Source organism: Oreochromis aureus, linkage group 13 (genome assembly GCF_013358895.1).
Source record: "Oreochromis aureus strain Israel breed Guangdong linkage group 13, ZZ_aureus, whole genome shotgun sequence".
Taxonomy (NCBI): domain Eukaryota; kingdom Metazoa; phylum Chordata; class Actinopteri; order Cichliformes; family Cichlidae; genus Oreochromis; species Oreochromis aureus.
Genome location: NC_052954.1, coordinates 1,557,108 through 1,579,562, shown reverse-complemented (window position 1 = coordinate 1,579,562; position 22,455 = coordinate 1,557,108). Strand labels below are relative to the sequence as shown.

The 22,455-nt window shown below is 42.4% G+C and overlaps 1 protein-coding gene across 2 annotated transcripts; it reads left to right on the top strand.

Annotated features, from left to right (window-relative positions):
* Nucleotides 1-1,135: 1,135 nt before the first annotated feature.
* On the top strand, nucleotides 1,136-13,161 carry fgf8a (fibroblast growth factor 8a). 2 transcript variants are annotated; one of them, XM_031727201.2, is made up of 5 exons: nucleotides 1,136-1,483; nucleotides 1,587-1,623; nucleotides 2,453-2,600; nucleotides 4,340-4,446; nucleotides 12,158-13,161. In XM_031727201.2, the coding sequence occupies exons 1-5, from the start codon at nucleotides 1,452-1,454 to the stop codon at nucleotides 12,422-12,424; spliced, it is 591 nt and encodes a 196-aa protein (XP_031583061.1). In that variant the 5' UTR covers nucleotides 1,136-1,451; the 3' UTR covers nucleotides 12,425-13,161. The 2 variants fall into 2 exon arrangements, with proteins under 2 accessions (XP_031583061.1, XP_039477968.1); XM_039622034.1 differs by having other exon boundaries at nucleotides 2,420-2,600.
* The last annotated feature ends 9,294 nt before the right edge of the window (nucleotides 13,162-22,455 follow it).

Here is a 22,455-nt window from a genome sequence, read left to right as displayed (position 1 = left end):
AGCACCCACTGGTGGCTTCAGTCTGTATGACACGCTTCACTGAAACCCTCTTCTTTCAATGGCTGGGGGGCTTTGGTTTAATGAGGTATAAGGGGGTTCTTAGCAAAACAAAGTATCAGAGCAAACCTGGACATTACTTATAGTCTAAAAAAAAGAATGAGTCCACCTGATCTAATTAACCTGCACCTCCTCATCGAACCACTTCTTTTCAGACATCAAAGCAATATGAAGTTCTCAATGGCCATTTTAAGTCTTTAAGGGCTTTTTTAAATATAACTTGGCGGCTGTGAGCTGTGAATGTCACATACTGCTGTCTGCTTTGCCTTAATGAGCCAATGTCTCCCTTTGTCATGAGATTAAGGCTTTAAAAGCCAGATAGTCAGTGTAGTTTAGTTAAATGTTGCTCTTATTATTGTGCGATCTCCTGTACAATATAAAGCGCCTTGAGGCGACTTTTGTTGTGATTTGGCGCTGTATAAATAAAATTGAATTGAATTGAAGAAAGGCTGTGGTCTTTATCAAATTTAGTTTTCTTTTTTATTTGTTTGTATTTGTATTTGGGTGTTTTTTTGTTTTTTGTTGTTTGTTTGTTTGTTTGATGTTTGCATCCCAGAACTGAAGAAACAACGCGAGCGTCGGTCATCAAATCGCCTTTGTGACAAACAGGTAAAGCCCTCAGAAAAGTGTTTATCACCGTGATGCCATTTTGTAATTTTCTGTATTTGTTTGGTCGTTTTAATTTTTCATGCAGTCCCTAGGGCAGCCCGGGCTCCTCCTCGCCTCTTTGTTCCTCAACAAAGTCCGGAGCGCTCCTCAGGTAAAGAGATGTTTCGCATCAAGGCAAGGGAGGGGAGAGTGGGGCTGGGGGTGTGGGGGGGCCGCTTTTGTTCTGTAGAAAAAGGGGGCTTGTTCTCAGTCTGCCATTTTTACCGGGGGTGTGTGAGCACTGAGCGAGAGGCTTTACACGGGAGCGTTGCGGGATGAGAGCAGAGAGAGGAGAGTCCTGTCTGTAGTCCAACCATAGCCGAGCGGAGCTGCAGCATCGAGCCAGTGCAACAACACTGAGAAAGCTCACTCTGCAAACACACCTGAAGGCCGTAGAGGACCCACGAGGATTTATAAAGCAGGAGGAATATAGTGACAGGGTGTACGTAGAAACAAGAAAAAAACTTCATCGCAGAGCTTTTCTTCTCCAAGTGTACTTTGCGTAGCTCTGTGACAGACGCGGGCAGCTATACCTTAATGACAAATTAACTGCCGTTTCAACTGAGCAAGATTTTGTCGGCGAAGGTCACAGATGTAATGAAGAATGTGTCCCTTGTGCTTTTTTAAACCTGTGTGTCAGCGCATCTGACCGTTTTCTGGTCTTTGAAATCTTTGGACTTGGTGGCTTATTTTGTAGATCGTGTGCTCTTATTAACGGATCCTAGTAAAAATTGACTTCATCCAACATGCGACCCATCCCATCCAGGCTCAGCTGTGTGTGAGTGCTGTCCTGCTTAACGTCGACTCTTTATGCACTATTAATGTTTTTCCACGCAGCCCCGTATTAAGTCACTGAATGCACGGTATTCTTTCTTTTGCAGGTTTCTGCACTTATTTGCATTGTTCTACTATGCGCAGGTATGTCATTCCAACAATTTGTCTTTAAAATACTGCTAATTATTTTAGTTGCAAAAATAAGAAATAGGTTAAAAACCATCAGTCGAAGCGAGCGCTGCGCAGCAATAATAAAGAGAGGGGGAAAGGTAACATAACATTTTGTAATACTACAGTATCGAATGGCTCCCACGGCGCGCGGCCTGCTGGCAGGTTGCTGATGAACATATTGGCCCTGGCACAAGATGCTCGGGCACAGATTGGGGTAGGGGGTTGAAAGATCCAACGTTTCCATTAGGCTACCTCCACTCATTCCATCACAGCGGAACGCGACGGAGAGAAAGTGCAGTGAAAGAAAAATACAAAGTCACATTAGGAACGAAGTTAAAGTAGTTTCATATTATTTCACGCCATGATGAATGAGTGGTCGAGCTTTTATTTCAATCATATGACGTCTCTTTTTTTTTTTCTTCTGGGCATTGCGGCGCACATTCTCCTGTAAGCACAACCTGTTATCACACCGTGCGTCTTTTTGGAACCTGTTAATTTCATCTGGCAGCCGCTCTTCTGGAACTTGTTACAGTCCCCCACCACCACCACCCGACCACCCCCCCCAAAAAAAACCAAAAAGAAAGAAAGAAAGAAAGAAAGAAAGAAAGAAAGAAAGAAAGAAAGAAAGAAAGAAGGGAGAAAAACACGCGTTTTCTCTCAGTTTCAAAGCGCTTCAGTCCCGTCAACAGCCCGAAGCCACGCGATCGACCTCACTCTCCCTTGTAAATTTTAAATAAATAAGTAAGTAATGCCGTCTAATTTCTGACAGGTAACCAATCAGTCCCCGCCTAATTTCACGCAGCATGTAAGCGAACAGAGCAAGGTGACGGACCGCACGAGCCGCAGGTTGATCCGGATCTACCAGCTTTACAGCCGGACCAGCGGCAAACATGTACAGGTCCTGCCCAACAAGAAGATCAACGCCATGGCGGAGGATGGAGATGTGCACGGTAAGAGAAACCCAGTAACTCCTTCTGTAATAACTGCACCTACAACTCTCCTCTGAAAATCGCTTTTACGCTCCACACAGCGCAGATACGGCGAAACCTGGTTTATTTGTGTTCATTTCGCTTATTTCAGAAATGCGGTTTTAAACATTACCATAATTTGTGCTTATCAAACTGTAGTCTTACAAATGTAACCTGGTTCACTCTTTTTTAAGCTTTCGAAGTATTTGGCGTATTTCACAATTGTTTGTTGTACTTCACTGTAATTCAAAGCCGGTATTTTAACCATATTAACAGTTAAAGGTGGACCACTATACTATATGGAAATTAAGAGAGAACATTAACATAGTTGCAAAATCACCCTTTGTATTTAAATGTTTGAAATTATTTTAATAGAGCAACATCTTTTAAACATGGACGATGATCCCAAACACACATTTGTCCGTAGAGTTCAGTTTGTTTCAATCACTAATGTGTATTTCTGTCCTGTCTGAAGATGCTTAAATTTCCAAAGAAAAGCAACGATATCAATATCATCTTCTCTCTTTTGTTCTCTCTTTTTTTAAACTCAGTCCTAAGTATCTTACTTATAGCCTCTTTGCACTCTGAATTCAGTCTGTCCTATTCGAGGGGAAGAGACCTAGAAAAATTGTCCAATTGGCTGTGGATGGTGCTGGAGGTGATCCTCTAGAGATCATGCAGATCTGGAAGAGCTATTAGAAGCCATCCTACTTATGCCTCCTGAACATTTCCTGCATAGTTCTTGCTCCCATGTCAGCCCCCACCTTTAACCCTTCTCTGTCCTGCCTCAGAATCTAATGGGCCTCATCGAGCTTTATAGTCTTTGTTTTATTTCGAGCACAGTCTTCCATTGAGCTGATCTACTCATTCTTTAAGGATCAATAGTGTTTAGTGTTCTTCTTACTAATGTCTGTACAGGAGCCTAAAATGTTGCTGCTGCAGAATGTACATGTGTGTGGTGCCTCAAACAGAGTGTCCGAACTAGGATCACCTAAAGTAAATTTCTGAATGAAAGAGAAAGTGAGAGAGGGGAAGTCTGTGTGCATCCTCTCTGCCCATTATTCAGCTCAGCTGTAACTGCTGATTCCCAATAGTTAATCTATTTAAAACAATGTGAGTGTTAAAATGTTATTTATTTAAGGTTATAGACAATCTGCTGTTGTCTTAAGGTGCTCTGAAATAATATCTGTGTGGATGTCAGATGAATGCTATGCAAACACAGGAGATATAAAAATACTGTGTACTGTCTAAACAGGAGAATTTACTAATATTTTTCGTATCTGGGTAAAAAGTACATAAATATGAAAATTCTGTATTTCTTATGTCTTTCAGTACTTTTCAGGATATAGAGATAAATGTGCCGCTCTATGCATGAGGTCAGTGCTGAATTATTTGAAAAGGAAGTCTTAATGAGACTGCCAGGATCGCCTCTTTAGGTTTCAAAGGCTCAGGAGACACGTGGTTTTATCATTTTGCAAAAATTCCAACTTGCATGAATCCCCAGGAATGGTCCCATAGGCTTCACTGTGAATGAGAGTATGAATGCTTGGAAATACATGCAAGCATTTCTATGTGTATTGTTGATTCATTTTTGTCTGTTTGCATACCCTGCAAAGACTTTTATTCAGAATTTAATGTTTAAGCAAAATTTCTAATAAAAGCCACAGAAACCGTCTCTGTGTTGTAGTTGCTGACTGAACTCTTTTGTCTGATCTCTGTAGCTAAACTCATTGTGGAAACAGATACTTTTGGAAGTCGAGTGCGCATCAGGGGAGCTGAGACTGGCCTATACATCTGCATGAACAAGAGAGGGAAGCTCATTGGCAAGGTGAGGCTCAAAGCTGATCTCAGCCAGCTCATGGTCCAAAGACTCACTAGCTGATTTTAAATGATAATGGATGTAGCAGTACAGCTCAAGAAAATACTGCTCCATCCACTGCTTTAAGCAGACCTCAAGTGAAATTTGCCGAGAACAGAGAAATCAAATCATAGATTTCTTTGGTGTGTCTTGAAAAGTCTTGAACTTCTATTTTGTAAAAGAATCCTACACAACCTTGACTACATGACTCAAAAGTGTCATGTATTCAGGGTCCAGATGGCCTAGCATGTCAGAGAATAAGTGATTTGTTTTTCGCATAAATGATTAAAATTAATCTATATTAGTGATGCTTTTTAATCAATAACATCAGCAACAGTCATTTTTGATTTACTCGTTTATTTAATCTTTTTTTTTCTGTGAATAAATCCCATTAAAAGCAAAACAAAACCTAAACCTGGAAACAGCTTCTTCCTCACACAAATGTCAGAAAATAAATAATATCATAATATTAATGGCACATTATAAAAAGTAATCATCATCATTTCCCATTTATATATTATACATTAAAGATCCCACAATATTAGAGAGACAACCCTAACAACCCCATTAGCAAGCACTTAGTGAGAGCAGGAAGGAAACTTTCCTTTAACAAAAAGAAACAGGCAGAACCAGGCTGCCTTGCCTTGCTGGGGGTGAGGGGAAAGACACCCCTGGTTTAAAATGAATCACTAATGATTAAATACAGTAGTGGTGTACAAACAAATGAAGAGTGAAAAAGAAACACTGCATCACGGGAAGCCCCCAGCAGCCGAGTCCCATTGCAGCATACTTAAGTGATGGTTCGGGCTCACCTCATCAAGCCCCGACTGTAAGCTTTATCAAAAAGAAAACTTTTAAGTGTACTCTTAAAAGTAGGGATGGTGTCTGTCAACCCAATCCAAACTGGGAGCTGGTTCCACTGGTTGGCTGGTTTAGGGAAAGGTTTAATAATCTGAGTTTTGGTCAAACAGTAGTCAAGAGTATTAAATGCTACAGGACGAGCACAGAAACAAACACTTCAGCCAGTCTAGTAGGAGTGGCATCTAAAGTCATTATTGAAGTTTACTCAGAAAGCTTAATCACAGAAAAGTGTTGATATCAATATGAGGAGTTTTTAAAAGTTGCTGTGCAGAATGATAAACCTGTGGGATAACTATGAATATGTTTTTTTAAAAGTGGTTCAAATTTCAATTGTGAAGAAATTCATTAACGGACTTTATGTGAGCCTGACTAAAGTGCTGAAAAGAAACCTGAAGTTATTCGTCAGGTTTCTTTTCAGCAGTGATGAAGATGTCCAGGCTTTACAAAAGGCTTTTTTCATAGATAATACATTATCTAAATATATACATTCATGTTAAACTATCATTATTGCATTTTTAAACATACTTTATTACATAATTTATAATTATTAAACAATTATAATGACACCGGCATTTAACAGCTGAAAATAGTCCAGACTGAAGACACTCGCACAGTGTTCCAGAAGTGTACACACAGTTATCATAAATGTTATGGTAAATTTGCTTTTAACGATTTCTTTGCACTGTTGATTTTCCAAAGTGGAATGAATGTACAGAATACACCTTCAATCATTTTAAAAAACAAGAATTGGGTTTGAATTTATTTGGGATTTTCTCCAATCCACACAGGGCCAAAAGTATACGTATGGGCTCAAATATATATGTACACTTATATCTTTCAATTTGACAAGGCCAAGGCCTTTTAACATCACATTAGTGATCCGGACTGACTACAGCTGGTAGTTTCTCTTTGCAGCATAAAAATGACTTGCTTGAGAGCAACGCTTGTAACAGTGTGTCTAAGGAACTCAGTGAAGATTTGCACAAAGTGGGAAAGGTCTCTTGGAGCCTTTTCTAAACAGTTGCAGATTCCATGATCATCTGTTCAAGCAATTATATGTAATTAGTTATTTAGATGTGTCATCATTCTGGAAGTCCTAGGAGAAACCCAAACTTTCTTCCTCAGATGGAAAACATTTGCTCAGGATATTCAGGAACAACCAGGACTCAAGCCTGCCATAAGTGAAAGCTGCTGCAATGCCAGCATCAGTGTCCATAATGAAACCAGGGTTACATTGCCATGGACTGAGACTGTGTCAACACCTTCAAGCTTAACTTGAAGCATGATTCACTGGGGCTGTTTTACTGCCAGTGATACTGGTACGTGGCACAAAATGGGTGAAATAAAGGAGAAGAGGATTACCTCCAAATTCTTTAACTTTACATCATATCGACAACTAGATGCTGGAAACTCAGTCACAACTGGGTGTTCCAACAGGACAATGATCCCAAACACACATAAAAACTGGTTTTGGAATAAATAAACTAGGCTGACATTAATATGGGCTATATATATATGGGCATGTGGACTATACTTAAAGTCAGGTGCATACCAGTAAACCAGCCAAATAAGAAAAGTGGTCAAATGTCCAACCAGAATTACATTAGAAGCTTGCTGATGGGCATCAAAAGCATTTTGGTCCTATTCCAGGAGACAGGTTTAGCTAACAACTCGGAGATGAGGAGAATTCTGGGTTCTCTGTTCCAGAACAAGAGTTAACTTTAACCCTGAGTCAGTTACCAGGGTAACAGACTCTGTGACATAACTTGCTCGCTGGCAGGTTCTCTTCTACACACTAGCTGTGTCCAAATTCATGGGCTGCATCCTCCTGAGGCCGCATTTGTAGACCGATTACGTCACAGCGACGCGCCGAAGGCTGTCCAAATTCGTAGACTCCTCCGAATGCAGCCGACAAATGCGTCCTCCTTTTCCCCGAATTTGAAGGATGGGTCGGGTGTGTCCTTCATGGCCCACCATATCCCAGAATTCATAGCGCGGCCCAGCCAAACTCCAGTTTCCAACAATGGCGGCTGCTACTAAGTTTTAAAATTACTCTTACTACTCTTTCTGGGTCACAAAATAAACTTTTAACATATTTTCAGGCGAGAAAGTAGCTGTGTAAACATCAAATATCTGCTCGGTTTATCAAGACATCGGTCGTGTCCAAATTCATGGGCTGCATCCTCCTGAGGACCCGGCCTTCGCGGTCTACGTGGGCCGGGTCCTCAGACGGTCGGGTAGGCCGGAGTAAACGGCAGTGAAATTGGACGGTCTAGCCTTCTGATTAACGTCACCGCTGTCTCGGTGGAGTTGAATAAACTCGGCTGTCTGCTCCTTGCTATGTAAAATATAACGGGACACTGGCGTAAACTCTCGACCGTCTCACACTTCTGTTTAATCAGTTTTCTGTTTGACGTTTAGTCAGCTGTATAAAAACCAAGGAGGAACCCACTCGGGGGATAAATAAAGTTTTATTTTATCTAATCTAATCTAATATCTTTAATCTCAGCCAAGCCGATTTACTCACGAACAAACAAAACACTGAAAAAAGCCAAACAATATCATTTTTAGGTTGTCTAAGTGACTTATATATTACGTTTAACCTGAGTAGCGAAAGTTCGCGGTGATCTGAAAATGATGTGCCGGGAGTTGTGCCGTTCTCGGCGGCTTCAGTGATCCTCGAGCTCTCGGCTAGCTATCAAGCTGGTGGGTAACAGACGTCTCCGAAAACGTCGAAGCACTTTTGCAAATATGCAATACCTTGATAAACCGAGCAGATATTTGATGTTTACACAGCTACATTCTCGCCTGAAAATATGTTAAAAGTTTATTTTGTGACCCAGAAAGATTAATAAAAGTAATTTTAAAACTTAGTAGCGGCCGCCATTGCCGGAAACTGCAGTTTGGCTGGGCCGCGCTATGAATTCTGGGATATGGTGGGCCACGAAGGACACACCGACCCATCCTTCAAATTCGGGAAAAGGAGGACGATTTGTCGGCTGCATTCGGAGGAGTTCACGATTTTGACAGCCTTCGCACGTCGCTGTGACGTAATCGGTCTACAAATGCGGCCTCAGGAGGATGCAGCCCATGAATTTGGACACGACCATCGCATATTTGCAAAAGTGCTTCGACGTTTTCGGAGACGTCTGTTACCCACCAGCTCGATAGGTAGCCGGGAGCTCGAGGGTCACCGAAGCCGCCGAGAACGGCACAACTCCCGGCACATCATTTTCAGATCACTGCGGACTTTCGCTACTCAGGTTAAATGTAATATATAAGTCACTTAGACAACCTAAAAATGTTATTGTTTTGCTTTTTTCAGTGTTTTATTTGTTCGTGAGTAAATCGGTTTGGCTGAGATTAAAGTTATTAGATTAGATTAGATTAGATAAAATAAAACTTTATTAATCCCCCGGGTGGGTTCCTCCTTGGTTTTTACACCACTGAATAAACGTCAAACAGAAAACTGATTAAACAGAAGTGTGAGACGGTCGAGAGTTTACGCCAGTGTCCTGTTATATTTTAGATAGCAAGGAGCAGACGGCCGAGTTTATTAAACTCCACCGAGACAGCGGTGACGTTAATCAGAAGGCTAGACCGTCCACTTTCCCCAGCCGTTTACTTCCGGCCTACCCGACCTCCTGAGGACCCGGCCCACGTAGACCGCGAAGGCCGGGTCCTCAGGAGGATGCAGCCCATGAATTTGGACACAGCTACTGAGTTTCTCTCTGACTCCTCCCCTCCTGCTGCACCTGCACCAGCCGGCTTAAAGTTGAGACTGAAGTCAATTCAAACTTTACAACTGAACTAAATGTGTTTTAAAGTAAGATTTTAGGACACAGATTAGAACGCAGATCTGGCGGTGGTACATGGCGTGTAGGGGCCTGTCATTCCATGATGGTTCCTGCTCTTACTCCTCTTCTTTCTGGGGTCTTGGAAGATGTCAGTGACTTCTCTGTCCTGCTTTGGCAAGTTTTTGGTGGTTGTGGCTTTCCTCTTCATGGTTTCCATTTGCCCATGGGATTCCCAGCTACTTGTAGCTGTCCTCAGTGTCTGCTTTCTGGTAGTGTAATCCACTCAGTTCTGATTACCTTCCCTCTCCTTGTTATTGCGTGACTACACTTCTCCGGTCTGAATGACATTCCGATGTTGTTGCTGTAGATCCTAGTTTGATCCATACAGCTTGATGTCATTCATGTAGAGGAGGCAGCTAAAGATTGCACCATTCCATAGTCAGTATCCATAGCCAGTCTCATTAATGATCTCACTGAGGCAGAACAGCAGTGGGGACGGGGCACCTCCTTTGTAAATCCCACACGTGATGGTGACTTGTGCAATTGGCTTAAGGTTGGCCTGTGGTGTTGTTCACCACACCCTCTTTGAATTCCTGATTAAGGTTCTTAGGGTCCTGTTGGTCTTACAGTTCAAGCCATTCCAAGATCCCTGTGTCAGGGATTGAGTCAAAGGCTTTCTTGTAGTAAATCTCGGTGATGCAGCGACTGGTCTTCTCTGCTCTGTCCTGAGGAGTCAGCTGAATTGGAAAAACAAGATCCAGGCAATCAGCACCAATGCCCTGCTGGTCATCAGATACTTTGCTGGAATAATAAGCTGGTCAGAGGAAGCGATAGCACCCTGTGACATTAAGACAAGAAAGCTCCTTACCATGCATGGAGGGTTTCTCCCCAAGTCCATCACCCTGAGACTGTACATTAAGTGGAAGGAAGGAGGCCAAGGACTAGTGCAGGGGTGGGCAATCCCAGTCCACGAGGGCCGGTGTCCTGCAGGTTTTACCAGAGGCCTGGTAACGAACTAATCATGTGATTCAGGTGTGTTGACCCAGGGTGAGATCTAAAACCTGCAGGGACACCGGCCCTCGTGGACTGAGATTGCCCACCCCTGGACTAGTGAGTGTCAAAACCACTAGGATAAAACAACAAAGATCAATGAGTACACCAGGAAGATGGCCACAACTGATTGTGTGCTTAGTGAATATGTCACGCAGCAAAAACCAGAGAAAGGAGAGGAGCAAGAACAGGAACCATCATAGAAGGACGAGCCCCTGCACGGCATGTACTACTGGCTAATACCGAAACATCCTACTAATGACTGAAGAAAGCTGGACTAAAAGAAAGCAACAGAGGCACTAATCATAACAGCACAAGAACAAACTATAAGCACAAGATCTATAGAGGCTGGAGCCTACCTCACCAGGCAAGAGCCCAGGAGCAGGCTGTGCAGACACCCCGGAGACAATCCAGCACATAACCACAGGATGCAAGACGCTAGCACACAGGGCATATACGGAACGCCATAACCAAGTAGCCGGTATAGTATACAGGAACATCTGTGCTTTTTTTCCTGATTCTGAACGACATGGCTTTAATCTGCTCATCTTTTGCAGATTTGTTTTACATGTGCCACTTCTTCTTTTATCCTCCACTTGTTCAGTTTCTTCAACTATTTCTTCACGCCATGTTGAGATATGCCAACGTTTCACTTAATAGCTCTTTGGGAATCACCTTGTTGGTGCAAAACTATAATTTTATGCCTCTCAAATTGTTATCTTTGGCATTTAGATTCAACAAAAGACATGGAAACAAACTATGTGTTTTTGTAAAAGGTTGCCAGTAACAACATGCTACAACTGAAAAACTGGTTCTTTTCGAAGGTGGCTGTTATTGTGTAGCTACAACGCTGGTTTATCCTTTGACTTTTTTATGCTTGTATTATTCATAGGTCAGTGTTAGGTGGCTCAACAGACAGACTGAAAATGACTGAAGAAGACCTTCAGAAAGCCCAGAGAACGATTACTTAGGACCACTTTATAAAGTTACAAAAGTCTGGCTCTTTGGAAGGGTTAGAAATACAGAAATGTGGGCTGGCTCAGGACTCTTCCACAATACTGCATTTAACGCTGTCATGTGAGATGTGTCTTAGTGGGTGACTGCCTGACCTCTCTCACTGTGATGGCTAATAAACCGAGCTGCCAGCCTTTCTGTAACCCTACCACACACACACACACACACACACACACACACACACACACACACACACACACTCCACCCACCCAGCACCCTACCTTGAACACCATCTGCCCGAAGCTACCGGCCCAGTCACCACCTACCTCACCCGCAGTATATGTGTGCGTGCATATGGGTGTGTGTGTGCTTGTGTTGAAGAATTAACAGAAAGTGTGTGTTTTCAGTGTGTGTACAAGAGTGTGCCAGGACTATTTTTAACACACCTTTTTCTCCAAAAATGTGGGAGCACTGTACAGTAGGCCAGGACTGCGTGCTAGTGCTGTTTCAGATAACTATACTGTACACTTTGTCTCATCTTTATTTACTTTATGATGTTACCAACTGGACATCACACGTTCATCCATACTCCACGCACCTTTCATATGCCTGCCTTTTATTGTCGTAAAGACCTGATATAGCCTGGAACTTAAGTTCAATGGGAACAACTGAACTCAGCAGACCTGGCGGTGGTGTATGTTTAAGCATCTAGTGATTGTTATTCTAGCTGACCAGAGCTAGGTTGTTAAATTTAACCACAAATGCAACAGGAAGTCAAACCTGGAATGAAAGTGACACTTAGGGTCTGATTAAGGCTTTATGACAGGAAGGTGTGCGCTGCTGCCACTTACCCACAAGGCTTGCTGGAGGTCTGTTGAAGGGGGAGAACAGTGATCCTCCTCAGTTTGATTTGTAATGACTGTAGCATACGCTGCACGTTTGAGGGGATGATTTTCATTCTGCAATCTTTAACATCTTTTGCAAATATCCTCTTTTTTCTGTCATTTGTGATTTTGCAGAAAAACGGACAAGGCCGTGACTGTATCTTCACCGAAATTGTTCTGGAGAACAACTACACGGCGCTGAAGAACGTCCGTTATGAGGGCTGGTACATGGCTTTCACTCGCCGGGGGCGTCCGCGGAAGGGCTCACGGACACGCCAGCACCAACGTGAAGTCCACTTCATGAAGAGGCTGCCAAAGGGGCACCAGCCCACCCATCCGAGCCACCACCAGCCTTTTGACTTCATCCACTACCCTTTCAGTCAAAGGACTAAGCGTACATGATACTCGTCAGAAAACTGAGGAGTGAAACGGACTGGATTTCTCTTCTCTCCCCAAAAACCTCTGGAGACATTTTTATACTGATAAATATCATACCTTGATAAGTAGTTTATTTTTTGTAAAGTAAAAAAAAGCCACACAAAGACAAAAAACATATATTTTTGTACTCCGGGCTTTTAGTACTGACTTATGTAAAAAAGTAAAGAAAAAGAAAAGTTTGTTTTTAAATCCTCATGACTCAGTGTTTGACTTTTTGGGGATTTCGTTTTCGTAGAGTGCCCTGTGTTGATTATTGTATGTTGTTTTTATCAGTGGAGTCATTTCTTGGACTCTTGCCTGCTGCTCAAGGAGACTTGAAGGACCCTGATTGACCTCACTGCCAGGCAACGCTATATTCAGACACACAAACTGTCTCGTAGTGTACAGGAGGCAACAAAGACTATAATAAGAACTATTTGTTGGTAACACTGCAGTCCATGCTTTTTGCTGGGCACTGCATCCTGACTGGGATCGCTCATTATCTCGCTTACACAGTTCAACCAAACAGACATTCACTAGCATTGAATGGAACAACATGGCAGCTATATTTGATATTCACAGGCTTGTGTTCTGACTGTTTTGTCTCGATGTGTACAAAATGCATTGAAGTGTAAGTGTAGTCCATGGACACATCCCCTAACCCTTTGTCTTCTCGTTGCCCTCTGAATGTCTGTTTTTATACATATATAAATATATTTTTATTTGAGGATGTGTAAAATAATTTTAAGGATGATTTATTTATTTAAAACGTGTAATAAATGCACATTAGAATACCGATTCTCGTCTTTGGTACATGCTTGGTTGGGAGCCATTTGTGAAACCCTTGAAAGTCAGACATGTTGCTGACCGGCCTCATCCCCTACAGCCACACACTTATCTGTGTACACACAGCCAAGTATGTACATCTGTACCAAACCTGTAAGGTGTCCCTATGCATTGTAATAATGTTGCAGAGTTTTTTCAGAATCTTTCTGAACATGAACACACACATCTCCAGCTTTAGCACATGTTACATTTACTTTTAGGTCTCTGTAAAGTGATAATACACTCATACTGAGTAATGGTGTAACATTAACTGAAAATAAATTATATATTCTGCTGTTGTTGGAAAAGAACCAGTTCCAGATGTTTACTACATGCTAGCAAATAGAAAATTGTTCCGAGTAATGAAGCTGACCTATTGCAGAGTGTGTGTGAGTGGTGTCTTCCAATGGCTCCATACGTATGGCATTAGAGTTCACTGAATAGGTTGATGAGCATAACAATAATGTCAACCAATTTGCCTTCACAGGAAGCAGAACTCCTAGGGGATGTTTTGTACCTTTCTGCATGTTCCACAGTGCTTTCCTCCACTGTTATTAGAATACAAACTGACAGAAGCTCTGTACATCCCCATAGTCGACCTATCTATGTTTTTTACTTTTTATTTTCCTCAAGCAAAAAACATAGATAAGTGAAATGATAAACAGATAAGTCACAACCCGCGCAAAGACAAGTCAAACAAGTAGCACTCTACTGTAGCGAGGGTAACATTGTTGCTTATGTTGGGTAAACATCACAGTTTGAAATCATCATTCATCCCTCAGGCTCATTCTGCTGGTCTGCAAGTCCATCCATCCATCCATCCATTCGCTTCTGCTTGTCCTTTTCAGGGTCACGGGGGGCGCTGGAGCCTATCCCAGCTGTCATAGGGCGAGAGGCGGGGTACACCCTGGACAGGTCGCCAGTCTGTCACAGGGCTAACACACAGGGACAGACACCATTCACACTCACATTCACTCCTATAGGCAATTTGGATTAATCAATTAACCTATCCCCACTAACTGCATATCTTTAGACTGCGGGAGGAAGCCGGAGTACTCGGACGGAACCCAAGCAAACACGGGGAGAACATGCAAACTCCGTGTGGAGTTTGCATGGTGGAATTGATGGTGGAATTGAACTCAGGACCTTCTTGCTATGCGACAACAGTGCTAACCACCGTGTGATTTCATTTGTTTTTTAGGGACTGGGAAACTTACGACCCTGGTTGAGTTGAAGGAGTAAGCCATGACAACTCACTTTGAATAGCTAGAACCAAAAAGATTCAGTTTCTTTTCACCCTTCTCCCCCAGCCACCCTGGGCATCCCTCCCCACATTATACTGCTATGGTTTGGCAGAACTGTGGTGAGGTTTTGTTCCTCTCTGTCTTCCACTTCTTTGTTAATTACTCTTAGGTGAAGTGGTTGGGCTGTTTTCCACCTCAGCCTTCTAGGGCGGAGCCATCCTTCCTACACCTTTCTGCAATAAATCAGGTAGCAAGTATATCAAGGTCATGTGGTGCCACAGTTCTCCACCAGACTGTCCCTGCAAACACGGTAATGCTTAATCATCCTTTTAATCTGTTTTGAATGAATTAGTGAGCTTACTTTGTGCATCTCCACTCTCTGTGTTTAGTACAAGTCTTTATCCCTGCAGCAGCAAGGCAACCACAAAAACAACTCTTTATTTCAGTTGAAATAGGGTGGTATTTTCCAGATAGCACCGTTTCAATGAAAAAATCTCTTCTCCCAACAAAAGTATCCATTGGTACTCGACAAAAAAAGTCAATAAATATACAACCAAATAACGTAAAGTTTGAGTAAAGATCAGAGCTGCTACCACTTGAAGTGCATGTTTTAGAATCTTGATAAGAAGCAGAAGAGACGGAAGAAGAACAGGATGAATTATTTATGTATTTATTTATTATGGTAATGAAAAATATTCCAAATGGGCCCCACCTGCACCCTCCAACACACACACACACACACACACACACACACACACACACACACACACACACACACACACACACACACACACAAACATGCAAAGTAATCGATTTCTCAGATTGTAATATTAAGTCATGTGAGTTTGTGGCTGAAGTGCAGATTTTCAGCTTTGATTCAACTGCTTTAACAAAACTATTGCATTAACTCTTAACTTGAGTTAATTAGGGATTACTGCTGATTTTATTCAAAGTCACTCATTTTCAGACGCTCATTATTTGGCTGAAGAGCTCAATTATGATGTCTTCATGGTGGAAAAGAATAAGACCCAAACCATACTGCAAAAGTAAAGCAGAGAGAAATACAAAAACAGCTCTTGTAAAGATCTGACATATTAAACTTGAGACTTTAGCTACTAAGTAATTGGAGGTTGTTAATCAGTTTCAGCTGTTTTGATGTTAATGACATTAACAACAGTTGCAATGCAGGGGCAGCAATGACACAACCCCCAAACAGGAAGGCCACTGACATGTTTTTCCTCTGCATCTTTTCTCACTGTTTGTTTGTCTTTTCCACTAATTTTACATTTGGCAATGGTCAGGTCACCACTGGCAGCATAAAGCGATACCCTACAGAGGTTTCACAGGTAGTCCATCTCCTCCAGGATGGTACATCGATGCATGACGTTGTCAGGAAATTTGCTGTGTCTCCCATGACACCTTTGCAAGGCCATGAGAAATATGGGTGCTGGGGATGCTGCAGCACCCTCTGTTGCAAAAGGCACACATCACAGCACCTCCTGCCAAATGCAACAAAACAGATAGATACATATGTTGAAACACTTTAAATACTATTCTTGTCATTATTTTTCTAAGAAATGTGTGATTTAGAAAGTTATGTTAAATAAGTAAAGATACTTTTTTTCCTAATTCGCACTGTGGTCAAATGACATCACATAGTCACCAGTAAAATAGAAGTGGTGCATTTTTTCCTTTTCTGTTAACTACCATGTTATACAAAGAGCACAGTAGAAAAGCATCAGATTAAGGAGCTTCATCCCCCTGAAAAATCTTGGAATTGTCCCCATGTTGGTCTCATCAACACATCGTTCTCTAACTTGTAATCCTCATTTAGGCATTTAGTAGAAAATGGCAAATGGCTTTAGTGTGAGTTTGGAGAAGGTCTCAGAGGCGACAGGCAGCAGCTTCCAGGCCAGGCAGATCCCCATGTACAAACGAGAGGTGAATTAATTGACAATGGGAGTGAGGCTGAGGCATGAAATTGAGAACAAACAGCTTGAACTGCAGAGGGGTCAAATATAGACAGAGAACCGCAAAGGGCACCGTTTAGGTGTGGTCCCACTCCTGAAATTTAGATAAATTATCTCCAATTAAAAACATTGTTACGAACCACCATGATGCAACAGAGACTCACACACCTGTCGTTGAAGAATTTCCTGTCAGACATTTTAACATAAGGACATTAGTTTCCCCCATGAGGAAAGCACCTAAACTTCTGAGTCACATTTGGAGCATTGGGATGCAGGATGCTGTGGTACCCATGCTGATTCAGTGTGCCTTTAGTTTTAAATAAATCCAAATGTGTCACCAGCAAAGATGTCTCGAGACCAAGACCGGTCTCGAGACATCCAACTCTACATCACACCTCCTCCTCCTCCATGCTTCATGGTGGGAACCATGCATGTAGAGACCAGGTGGAACCAAAGATCGCAGATTTGGACTCATCAGACCAAAGCACAGATGTCCACTGGTCTAATGTCCACTCCTTGTATTTCTTGGCCCAAACAAAGTCCTGGTTTCTCAGCAGCTATTTGACCATAAAGGCCTGATTCACACAGTCCCCTCTGAACATGCAGAGATGTGTCTGCTGCTGGAGCTCTGTGTGGCATCTATCTGGGCTCTAATCTAAAGAGCTGTGATTTCTGAGGCTGGTGACTCAGATGAATGTATCCTCAGCAGCAGAGGTGACTCTTGGTCTTCCTGGGGCGTCCTCATGTGAGCCAGTTTCATCATAGTGCTTGATGGTTTTTGAGACTGCATTTAGGGACATATTCAAAGTTTTGAATGTCTCCCTACTTTTGACTCGTAGTGTATTACCCAGTCCATATTAATATAGGTATATTTTTCCATTGAGATCTGGTGTATTTTCAAAGTGTTCCTTTTTAATTACAAATATCAGTTTGTCCAATTATTTTTCAGCTTTTGGAAATGGATGTGTCAGTGCTGTGAGGCCAAATAGTGAAACGGACCCAAAAGCAGAACCAACAAGCTCACAAGTAAATGTTCCACAGTCTTTATTTTCACTCACAGAATAGAGATAATTGTTGAGGAGCCACGAGATAAAGACTAGCGTTCTCTCCAGGTCAAAGGGGAAAGAGGTCACTGGGGAAAGAAGAGACAGGAATTAATCCAAGGGTCCTTGAACTACACAGAGAGGCTTTCCGGATCCAGGAGAGTTCTTTGTTTTTTTCCGAGAAGTTGGTCACCACTGGAGGGTGAACGGGCAGGTAAAGAGAAGGCAACGGATAATCCATAGATGGTCCTGAAAGTAAACCCAGCTTGCAAAAGAGATTGTCAAAGTGGTGAGGTACTGCTTTTCAGACAGCGAGGTGAACACTGTGGGGTCTTATACTTAACTTAACTCCCTTGAGGGAACTGTTGCTGTGATTTGGCTCTACATAAATAAAATTGAACTGAATTGAATTGAGCCACAGCTAACCAAGAATTAAAGGAGTATGTGGAGCTGAGGTGATATAAAAAGTCACATAATGTTAATGGCTGGCAGAGACAACTAGGTGGACTGGCACGGTCTGATAGGTAATTGTAACAAGGATGTGTCTGTTCAGAGCTGAGGCTGTGATGGGAATGGGGTGTGTCTGTGCAGGAACGTTTAGTTGTGTGGTGAGGTTTCCATCCAGGAGATTCTGCTCCGCCCCCAAATCGACCCGAGCTTGCAGGAGAAAAGAATCATGATCACAACAGATGACAGCAAAGAGAGTGAGGCAAGAAACACTGCTTGTGATGAGCCACTGACCAGTATCTCCATCTTTCCTGGCAGGCAGCAGGCTCTTTTGGCCACACCAGTTAGGCTGCAATAAAATGTCCCACTTTTCCCAAGTAACTATAATCTTTACAGAACATAATCCCCGGAACATCGCTTCTGTGGGGCCCGGGCTGACAGCTGGAGCGGGCTATGTCTCCATATCTTCCTGAGTTGCAAGAAAGAAGGGCCGGAAATCTCTGAGGATGGCATCTGAGGATGAATCAGGACACAGGCTTTTTTGTGAACTCCCTCAACTAACCAATTCACACATTCAAAACACTGGTTCATAATTACTAGTTGAGCACTACTTTGTTTTCAAGAAGACGGTTACTGTTGGAGGGTAAGCAAGAGGACAGAAGACGAGGCGCAATAATGCGTAATCAAGAGATCGTCCCGAAGGTAAGACCATCTCGGAAAAACAGGTTGTGAACTCCAGCTGCTTCCTAAAGATATACTATATGTTAGGTTACTGGTTACTCTAAATTGTGCATTGATATGTAAGAATGTGTGAATATGATTTGTAGTGTATAGCACTATAGCCAGTCCAGTTTCCATTTAATGCCTGAGAATATTATGAGACTGGTGACAGCTTACCCTAAGTGGGAAAAGTAAAGGGCTGCTCTCAGATATCAATAACATCTTGTTTACTTCGTCATTTCACCTCTTGACAAAAAAAAAACTACTTAAAAAAACTGTTGTCCCGTCACTAGCAAGACAGAGAGTGATTGCTGAGTTACTAGAATAAATAAAATAATAATAATACAAATTTACTGTACAAAAATCAATAGAACCAAAAATTCTAAACAGAAATTGCTGTTTGTTAAAAAATGAAATAAAATAAAACATATAGAAATAAAAAAAATTGCCAGTTCATTTCTATGAATCAGCTAACTTCTTAAATGGTTAAAAATCCATGTGAATTCATTCCATGTTTCAAATCAGATGTTTCCTCTTGTGGCATGGCTGGCTTGAAAGAGGACATGATCCTCTTCAATATTAAAGTTATAAGTTTGCCTGGGGTTTGCAGGGCTAAGCAGGTGACCCCATGACCAAAGGATAGGTGCACTGGCCCAGGTTTGAATCCGACCCGAGGCTCTTTGCTGCTCTTTGTCTTTCCCACTCACTTTCTGTTTTTCTGTATCTTGTTCACTAAAACACCTAATAGAGGTGAGAAAAGTCAGGAAAAATATTAACAGAAATTACTAGATACCCTGCTAAAAACTCTACATATATATTTTAACCTCCTCATCAAAGTTAAATTTGCAAAAATCAATATGTTCAGTGACAACGACCTGCCACGTCTTCAAGTACTTATAAAGTAAAGTACTTCACTCTCTGCTGGTTTACTTGTGGTTCCAGTGATATTTAAAAGTAGAATGGGAGACAGACACCCTCTCTACCTTTAACACTGGGCTTAAACTGACGTTTTTCTACAGAGCATATAGTTAGGGCTGGATCAAGTGACCCTGAACTGTCCCTTAGTTATGCTGCAGTAGGCTACTAGGAGTTTCCTGTGATGTTTCTTCTTCACTCACCTTTTCACTATGTGTTTATGCACCAGTTAACATTTAATCATTAGTTATTATTAATCTCTGGCTCCACAGCGTGTCTTTTATCCTTTTTATCCTCCCCTCACCTCCAGCCGGTCGCAGCAGATGGCCCCGCCCCTCTCTGAGCTTGGTTCTGGTGGAGGTTTTGTCCTGTTAAAAGGGAGTTTTTCCTTCCCACTGTCACCAAATAGTTGCTCTATGGGAGTTATCTGATTGTTGTGATTTGGTGCTATGTAAAGAAAATTGAACTGAATTGAAAACTGAATGTGAAGCAGTACTAATGCATAAAAATAGGGTAATATTGTCAGGTAAGATTTATGATGATGATGATGGTGATGGCATCCAGCTCACACTGGTGTGGGTCGCAGCCAAGTGTGAAGTGGCAGGAATGAAAACCAGCACCTCCAAATCTGAGGCCATGGTCCTCCACCGGAAAAGGGTGGAGAGCCCATTCCAGGTCAGGGACGAATTCCCATCCCTGTCAGGGGAGAAGGGAGCGGCAGATCAACAGACGGATTGGTGCTGCAGCTGCAGTGATGCGGATGCTCTGTCTGTCGTGGTGAAGAGAGACCTGAGCGTAAAAGTGAAGCTCTTAATTTACTTAAAACATCTCCATCCCTACCCTCACCTATGGTCACGAGCTCTGGGTGACCAAAAGCTTCCTTCGAAGGGTGTCTGGCCTCTCCCTTTGAGATAGGGTGAGGAGTTCGGCCATCAGGGAGGGGCTCAGAGTAGAGCCGCTGCTCCTCGACATCGAAAGGAGCCAGTTGATGTGGTCCCGGCATCCGACAAGGATGCCTCCTGGGCGTCTCCTGGCTGAGGTGTTCCAGGCATGTCGGACCGGGATGAGTCCCTGGGGCAGACCCAGGACACGCTGGAGAGATTATATCTCTTAGCTGGCCTGGGAACGTTTGGTGTTCCCCTGGACAGGCTGAAGGAGGTGGCTGAGGAGAGGGAGGGCTGGTCTTCTCTAGTTAAGCTGGTGCCCCCACGATCCAGCACCGGATAAGCGGAAGAAAATGGATAAATGGATGGATCATCATCCATAGCCCTAAATAAACAAACAGAGCTACTTTCTTCATTTGCGTAAGCACCAATTTAACCCCTGCCTCGATCTCCGCTATGTAGGGAGTAAAATAGCAGGGGTGATCATACAATGTCACCCTGTCCTTCCAAGCAGCCTCAAATGCCACAAGCCAATACACTCAATAAGATGAGGATTATCCCGGTGAGGAAACAGCCCTGTTTCTCTGGGCTAGAATGTTGCAACTTGCAAGTCTAATTTCAACTAAAAATAGTACTGCTATTTAGAGATACAGGGAATGTGGTAAGGGCAATAAATCCTATATTTATTCACTTTAAAACATTTAACTAGTTCTTTTTTGACACCCTTAGTTATTGTGAAAATTCACTAAATGCTGAAGCATTTGGAGATCAATGGAAACAAAAGACATGGTTCAGTAAGCAGGGTACACCCCAGACAACCTGAATCTATTACTTTAGAAAAACCTATTAACCTAGCCACAGTAACTGCATGTCTTTGGGAGGAAACTGGAGTACTTGAGTACTCACCCAGATGTGGAGAAAATGTGCATACCTGACACAGAAAGGCCCTGGCCAGATGCTGGCTACATACTCTGTGAGGCAACAGTGCTAACCACCATGCGCGGGTTTTCTGTCTTTCTGTGCTGGCCCTGTGACACTGGCAACCTGTGTGCTCCCTTCCTCCTGCAGCTTGATGGCTAGAATGGTGAAATCCTACGGCTTGATTTTTAATGGCTTAGCAAATCAGAGTAACATAAATATATTTTTAAATAGGCCTCTGTCTGAACTGTGAACAAATACAGAACCAGGAAAATGGATATGAGAAAAAAAAACAGATAGATTGAAAAAATTATCAGAATTTTATTAGTGACACCCTGAAGACTTCCTAAACATGTCAGCCTATTTTTAACAAGTATACACCGTCAGTCTCAAAATCTATTCTTAGTTTCTTAAGATTTCTCTCTATAACCCATTTGCAGATTTTACTTTTTTACATTATTACAGCAAGTAATGGTCCAAATTTAAAAATTAGTTCATTTGAAAAATGCATCTGTGAGATTATCAGTGTTGATTCCCTGTAATTAGGTGACTGCAATGTATATGTATTATGCAATGAGCACAAAAGCAGTAAGGTGGATTTCCTTCAGAAATGGCAGGCAGCCCATTAAGTTGCTAGCAAAAACCACCAGTTAGACCAGTCTGGATAACTGAAACCCACTCAGCTGATCACAGTAACTCTCTGGCTCAGCAGTTTTATTGCTTATGTACAGGCTTTACACAGGACCTGTTGACTTTTCCAATTGGAGCTGTAAACCTTTGTTTGTCTTTGCATTTCTAAGACAGAATGTCAGTATAATCTCAACAATTACCAGCTAAATGTGTTTGCCAGCTTTGGCAAAGCCCCCTCACTCTTTGCCGCCCTTTTGCTATCAAAGATCAAAAGAAAAGAAATCCCCCCCCTCACCCTTCAAACACCCCCACTGCAAACCCCATACATCCTTTCCACTCCATGTATCCCTCCTCCCAGCCTCTTCTCTTCTTTTTAGCCATGGTAGTTCAGCTGGAAAGCCAGCCATAAATGATTTTTTG